Source organism: Nanorana parkeri, unplaced genomic scaffold (assembly GCF_000935625.1).
Source record: "Nanorana parkeri isolate BGI_ZX_2015 unplaced genomic scaffold, ASM93562v1 scaffold3443, whole genome shotgun sequence".
Classification (NCBI taxonomy): Eukaryota; Metazoa; Chordata; class Amphibia; order Anura; family Dicroglossidae; genus Nanorana; species Nanorana parkeri.
Genome location: NW_017309711.1, coordinates 23859 through 31669, shown reverse-complemented (window position 1 = coordinate 31669; position 7811 = coordinate 23859). Strand labels below are relative to the sequence as shown.

The following is a 7811-nucleotide window of genomic DNA, read 5'->3' as shown; positions in this document are numbered from 1 at the left end:
TAATAAAGGGAAATGAAGGGAGGAGGGAGTTGGGCCATTGTGCGGATTGTTTGGGGTAATCGGCATGCATAGTGACTCTGCTGCGTGACAGGTATACACTAGGTGTAGCCAGGACAACACACAACACAGCGCCGCCCTCTATGTCACACGCTCCCCTCCCAGCACCTCCATGACGGCCATTGTTGGTCAGACAAAAGAGAAAATGTTTGTTGGGTTTTAAAGCCAACAGGTGATGTCAGAAGTGCAACCCGGGAGGGGGCGGGGCCACCACTGCGTCTCAGGGAACGTCCTGCGCTGCAACAGAACTGCTCAGGACAGAGCGAGAGAGAGACTCCGAGAGACAGCAAGGTGAGTGATGGGCGGCTGGGTACCGGGCGTGCAGCTTCCCTTCCCCTCCTCCGGGAAGTACAACGCCGGGATTGGTCGATAGACACCAGTGACATTTCTCCAAAAATTGTGCAAAAATTGGAAACTTCCCAATTAGTTTGTTTCATTTCGGTGTCTTTGTTGGTTTTTAGGGGTGTGTTATACTCCTAAAACTCCCTCACAGTCCCCGAACTCCGAGCAACAATGTATCTGATTTGTGTGTCACTCGGCTGGAGATCCTCCAATCACCTCTGACACCGTCCTCCCTTCTGGAGGGGCGGGGCTACGTCTGTTCCCCATGCTCCCTGTGTGTGTTGTAATGTAAATAATGAGAAACCTCGCGCCACTACTCTAATCAAGGTAAGCAGCAGCTGAAATCTGTGTGGTCAGATATGACGTATGAAATTAATGGTAAAAGCCGCGCTGTGCGAATGAGACCGCAAAGTGTCAGATATAGTGGATACTGACCTTGGAGTAATGTGATACAATGTGTAAAAAGTGCAAAACAAAAAAGAAACGCATGTATATAACAGTGTAAATGTAATTGCTACAAAATATCCAAAATGAAAAATCAAATGCACTAAATATTAACTGTGAATCAATGTGATGCAATGTGCAAAGAATACCCACTGGAAAAACGCATGTGTGTAACACTCGCACTCCAGTGAAAATAATAAATGGTTAAAAAATGTCCATGATCCCGGCTCTTCAATAGTCCAATAAGTAAATAGAGGATAAAACATTGGATGTAGAATAGACTTAAGGTGCCCATACACTTCACAACCCCCTTGAGGGGCGGGCTTGCGATGACTGCAATGAGGAGCGGGGGTATCGAGGACGGCAAACGGGCAGTTGTCGAACCAGCGGGCCACCATCTCGCCGATATTCGTACGATTCCCCGGCGGGTTTTCCAGCCTGCTGGTTCGACGGAAGACGTGCGACCGTACAGTAGAAGCGGTCGCACGCCTTCCACACACTGCGCGATTCTGGGGATTTCCCGCCATTCTCGTACGAGAATCGTGCAGTGTATGGGCACCTTTCGACCTCCTGTGACCAACAACATTTTTATTTTATCTGATGCATGGGCCATTCGGATGAACTGTCTGCTTCCAATTCCTGAGACTGCGAGAGAGCCTGTACCTGAGAGGAGGTAATCACTGGGAGGTGTTCGGCATCAGGTGCTTCCTCTACCTGTTTCGAATTAGAGGAACAGCGCATACAGACCCCGGTGGGTCTCTGCTAAAGGTGAGGTGCGTTCCAGAAGATTTCTCTGTTGATGGTCACAGGAGACTAAGGGGGTCTTGGGGGGGGGGGCCAAAAAAAAATCTTGCACCAGGGCCCTTTGTTCCTTAGCTCCGCCACTGACTGAACCGAAGGGGTTCTGGGGCCGCAACCAGCCGAAGGATCGGCCGAAGCTACGGCCAGATCCTTCGGCAGCTTCGTGAATAAGACCCCTAAGTCTATTCTACATTCACACAGCGCGGCTTTTACCATTAATTTCATGTGTTGTAATGTAGTCACCGTTTCCTCAGTCTCCCCTCCCCCAGTGATCAGTCTGCTGCAGGCAGGAAGAAGCGTTTCCTCAGTCTCCCCTCCCCGAGTGATCAGTCTGCTGCAGGCAGGAAGAAGCGTTTCCTCAGTCTCCCCTCCCCCAGTGATCAGTCTGCTGCAGGCAGGAAGAAGCATTACCTCAGTCTCCCCTCCCCCAGTGATCAAACTGCAACAGTATAACTTTGTATCCAGTCACAAGGCTGTAATAGGGGCTGATCTGTGTCAGACATTTGTGAACACAGACAAGAACTGCACAGCTATCAGGATTTACATGATTGTGTCATCTCAGTGCAGGAAGTAGAGGGTGACCCTGGATGATGCCTGAACAAAGATGGTGCCGTCCTTCTGGAGAGAAAATCAGGTGAAGGCATTGTCAGGGGGAGTCATGTGATCTCTGTGAGAGGTAATAAATACCTGGAAGGGTCACATGACACATTTCTGGGGTCCACGTTAAGATGCTTCTCTTCAATATACAGGGACAGGGAAGTCCAGGGATGAAAGTTCCGGGGACAAATCCTTTTCTCTGGTTGGTCTCTGTACATGAGGTGCAATGCTGATGTGTGCTGTCTGTGTCCAGTTTCTGTTCTCATCTCCCCCTCCCCCTCTTCCAGATGATGCAATCAAATGTGGCCATCCAGCCCGTTGGGGCGCAGCCAATGGCTTTCTCACAGTCGGTGATGATGAGCAATCAGATGCAACCGCAGTCATGGAGTTCAGGCGTCTGCGACTGCTGCGAAGACATGGGAGTGTGTAAGTGACACCGGCATGAAGAGACAAGGCACCAGGGGTCATCTGTAGGATCTCCCCAATCCCTGGGACCAGGGGTCATCTGTAGGATCTCCCCAATCCCTGAGACCAGGGGTCATCTGTAGGATCTCCCCAATCCCTGAGACCAGTGGTCATCTCTAGGATCTCCCCAATCCCTGGGACCAGGGATCATCTGTAGGATCTCCCCAATCCCTGAGACCAGGGGTCATCTGTAGGATCTCCCCAATCCCTGGGACCAGGGATCATCTGTAGGATCTCCCCAATCCCTGGGACCAGGGGTCATCTGTAGGATCTCCCCAATCCCTGAGACCAGGGGTCATCTGTAGGATTCTCCAATCCCTGAGACCAGGGGTCATCTGTAGCATCTCCTCAATCTTTGAGACCAGGGGTCATCTGTAGGATCTCCTCAATCCCTGGGACCAGGGGTCATCGGTAGGGTCTCCTCAATCCCTGGGAGCAGGGGTCATCTGTGGGATCTCCTCAATCTTTGAGACCAGGGATCATCTGTAGGATCTCCTCAATCCCTGGGACCAGGGGTCATCGGTAGGGTCTCCTCAATCCCTGGGAGCAGGGGTCATCTGTGGGATCTCCTCAATCTTTGAGACCAGGGATCATCTGTAGGATCTCCTCAATCCCTGGGACCAGGGGTCATCGGTAGGGTCTCCTCAATCCCTGGGAGCAGGGGTCATCTGTGGGATCTCCTCAATCTTTGAGACCAGGGGTCATCTGTAGGATCTCCTCAATCCCTGGGACTAAGGGTCATCTGTAGGGTCTCCCCAATCCCTGGGACCAGAGGTCATCTGTAGGGTCTCCCCAATCTCTGAGACCAGGGGTCATCTGTAGGATCTCCATAATCCCTGGGACCAGGGGTCATCTGTAGGATCACCTCAATTCCTGGGGCCAGTTTAGGTGGATTTAAGAAGTCCCTGAGATTAAGTATCAGACACCAACTGAAACAGACATTGGGGGATGAACACTATTTGGGAGTTTAGAGGACTCAGGGAAGATTGATGATAAGGTAATTGTGGCCAAAGGCTGAGAATGCTGAGATTTTAAATGTCCATGGTAAAAGGAAAGGGGCTGCAGGAAATGTACCCAATAAGACTAGGCGGTAATTAGAGGAAGGCTCTGATAACACAAGGCAGGGTCTGTAGGGAAAAGATCTGGTCAAACTACGCAGGAACTGAGGGGAAAGGATCTGATAAGACCAGGCAGAGATGGGAGGAGAAGAGTCTGGTCATACTAGGCAGGAACTGGGCAAGTCAAGCACCTGAGAAGTATAGGCAGGGGTTGGAATGGTCAAGCATCTAGTTAAACTAGACAGGGACTGAAAGGGAAGGATCTGGTAAGACTAGACAGGGACTGAAAGGGAAGGATCTGGTAAGACTAGACAGGGACTGAAAGGGAAGGATCTGGTAAGACTAGACAAGGGACAGGGAAGGATCTGGTAAGACTAGACAGGGACTGAAAGGGAAGGATCTGGTAAGACTAGACATGGACTGAAAGGGAAGGATCTGGTAAGACTAGACAGGGACATAAGGGTCAAGCATGTGATCAGCCCAGAGAAGGACTTGGGAGGAAGGATTCATCAGACGAGCCATTGACTGTAGAGTCGAGTATCTGAGGAAAATAGGCAGGAACTGAGGTTTTAGTTGAGCATTATATTATAATTGCTCCGGATTGGCAGCCATGAGCTTAGTGCGCCGGCAGGCAAGGTCAGGTTTAGCAGGAGACAGTTTGAGAGGCAAGGCACAAACTAGAGTACAGACACCAGGAGAAGCTAAGTAGCTACTGGGAACAATCAAGGCCCAGGGACAACAAGACCAGGAAGATGATTCCAGGATCCATCAAGATTCATGAACACGGGACAGGCCAGGGAATAGGACAGCAGGAGATAGGACTGATTAGAGAGAGCAGCCTATACAATACAGAGAAGACCACAGGGAGGGATGTGTCCAGACTCATGAGACCTTGGCCAGGTCTGTGATACGGACCTCTGCTCTTCAATGGTAAACTCATTGCCCGGGCTGAACATTGGTGGGCCTAGTTTTGGCTGAGATTACACCAACTGCAGAAGAAAAATGAAATGATGTTATTGATGGGGAAAGATGAGACAATTGACTGGAGCTACCAGAAGATTGGCAGTGCATGGTAGGTGGTGAGTGGGCCCTTCTTCTCATTCCCTTCTTCTCCTCCACACAGGTTGTTGTGGCTTCTGGTGTTTCCCGTGCTTCCAGTGCAGCACGGTCAGTCAGTTCGGAGAATGCCTGTGCCTCCCTCTGCTGGATCCAGGATGTGCCGGCTATTTGGGGACCAGCTTCGTCTGTCCACCTGTCTCTATGGCAATGAGAGCGGCTGTGAGAGAGCGATACAAAATCTCTGTAAGTTTATATTGGGTAGGGGCTGAGGGTGGGACAGGGTAAGGTCCATGAACCCATCGCACTGGAAACCGCTGTTCCAAACATAATGAGGGCGGGTGCTGCGGCTGTTGACGGTTGGCAATCGTGGTCAATATCAAACGAAATGTATAGACGCCGGCACTCCAATAGCAAGTGAAATGCGTCTGCTTATTGACGTATGAGCGGCATAACGTGATACACTCAATGCAACTGTAGCGATAACTCCCCGCAAGGAGCCGCTGGCTGCCCGGTCCACATCTAGTTGGTCTAGGGGTTGATTTCCAGCTGCACCCCATTAGCACTAACCGCCCTCTCCTGGTGCCCATAAATTGACGTCCACTTCAGTAGAAAGATGCTAATTGAACATTTTATTGAACATCTTGCTTTGGGAGAGAGAATGTAGGGGTTCTAGGTGTCTAGGGGTAACCATCATCCGCTCCCGGCTCACCGGACCTTGTAACAGTAGGCATGCATATCCATAATCCATGAAAGAAACACTGACCCTGGCTCTGCAGTCCACATAGATCCAGGGCACTTCAAGAGTCTCTACTGGTCCTGGTTCTTTTCTTCTATCCATCCCTTGGGCCTCCTCCCTGTTGGAGCCTCAGGGGAACATCTTCCCTCACTTCAGCCACCGCCCACCCCCAGGCCTCGGCCCAGCCTAGGGGGGGGGGGGCAAGCTGAACAGGACTCAGCCCTAATCCATGGCTGGTCCAGGCAAGAGAGAGAGAGAGCTCATGGCAGCTCCCACCAATATATGTACACTCTCCCAGCATGCACCACTGACTGAAACAAGCCCAGTGGTTGGCTGCTGTACTGTACACATATTACAGTCAGTGGCGTCACAAGAGGGGTGTGGGGGGTGCGGCCCGCACCCGGGTGACACCATTGGAGGGGTGACACCAAAATGACTCACAGTCATTTTGGTGTCACCCCCCTCTGAAAAGTCGGGCGCTAGGTCATGGACCGAACGCCCGACAGTATCAGGAGAGAGGAGGGGACCCGGCTGCATTCCTTATCCCGCCGGGTGACTGTCCCCTCCTCTCTCTGCCGGAGTCCATCACCAAGATGGCCGCCGGCAGGTATCAGAATACTGTGTATCACGTTATGCTGCTCATACTTCAATGAAACAGACGCATTTGACCTGCTATTGGAGTGCCGGCGTCTATACATTTCGTTTCAGGGTGGGACGGGTCAGAGTTCTTCATCAGATAACCCTTTATCAGAAACGTATGATGGGGGAACACTGAGAACATGACTGTGAAGGATCTGAGGCTCATCGCGTCATCCAACTTCTACACTACAATTGTATACACAGTGTTATCATCTACTTGAACTGAAGTTCCTGTCCTAGCCATGGCTGAGCCCCAGGAAGGGTGCTCCATGCCAGGAGGATATTTGCTTGAGGTTTGTTAAGTTTGGATTGAAGGATCTAGAAGTGTTCTTCAGATAAGTTGTTGATATGAGGGCCTTGAAGTGTCCTTAAAGCTGAACTTCGGGCAACCAGCTCTACAGGGCTCAAATATTCGTGTCTGTCCTGTCCTATCTACCAAAGGAATTGTAATTCTGTCTGGCCACTTTTATGAGTTAAGGAATACGCTGGTGTCACCTTCTGATTGAACAATGAACGAGCAGAATCACACTGATAAATCATCAGGGAGGGTGACAGTCTGCAGAGACACAGGAAAGGGGAGGGTGACAGTCTGCAGAGACACAGGAGAGAGGAGGGTGACAGTCTGCAGACACACAGGAGAGAGGAGGGTGACAGTCTGCAGACACACAGGAGAGGGGAGGGTGACAGTCTGCAGACACACAGGAGAGAGGAGGGTGACAGTCTGCAGACACACAGGAGAGGGGAGGGTGATAGTCTGCAGAGACACAGGAGAGAGTAGGGTGACAGTCTGCAGACACACAGGAGAGGGGAGGGTGACAGTCTGCAGACACACAGGAGAGAGGAGGGTGACAGTCTGCAGAGACACAGGAGAGAGGAGGGTGACAGTCTGCAGACACAAAGGAGAGAGGAGGGTGACAGTCTGCAGACACACAGGAGAGGGGAGGGTGACAGTTTGCAGAGACAGAGGAGAGAGGAGGGGGACAGTCTGCAGACACAAAGGAGAGAGGAGGGTGACAGTCTGCAGACACACAGGAGAGAGGAGGGTGACAGTCTGCAGACACACAGGAGAGAGGCGGGTGACAGTCTGCAGAGACACAGGAGAGAGGAGGGTGACAGTCTGCAGAGACACAGGAGAGAGGAGGGTGACAGTCTGCAGACACACAGGAGAGAGGAGGGTGACAGTCTGCAGACACACAGGAGAGAGGAGGGTGACAGTCTGCAGACACACAGGAGAGAGGAGGGTGACAGTCTGCAGACACACAGGAGAGAGGAGGGTGACAGTCTGCAGACACACAGGAGAGGGGAGGGTGACAGTCTGCAGACACACAGGAGAGAGTGACAGTCTGCAGAGACACAGGAGAGAGTGACAGTCTGCAGACACACAGGAGAGAGGAGGGTGACAGTCTGCAGACACACAGGAGAGAGGAGGGTGACAGTCTGCAGACACACAGGAGAGAGTGACAGTCTGCAGAGACACAGGAGAGAGTGACAGTCTGCAGAGACACAGGTCTGCCATCTCATGGTGATTGTATCTGAATTGGCGATTCTCCGGGTTTGATCGGTTTGGATGTGAAAGATGAGATCTGGTAACAATTGTTTCTGGTATCTTTAAG

General features: G+C 51.5%; 1 protein-coding gene across 1 annotated transcript in view; it reads left to right on the top strand.

Moving 5' to 3' along the window:
- The first annotated feature begins 1172 nt into the window (after positions 1–1172).
- The window catches only part of LOC108803147 (cornifelin homolog B-like), a 7728-nt gene continuing 1089 nt past the window's right edge, over positions 1173–7811 (top strand). Inside the window, exons 1-4 of the mRNA XM_018574984.1 lie at positions 1173–1254; positions 2394–2443; positions 2529–2667; positions 4888–5066. Coding sequence (XP_018430486.1) covers positions 1173–1254; positions 2394–2443; positions 2529–2667; positions 4888–5066 — 450 coding nt within the window. The remainder of the gene's footprint in view (positions 1255–2393; positions 2444–2528; positions 2668–4887; positions 5067–7811) is intronic.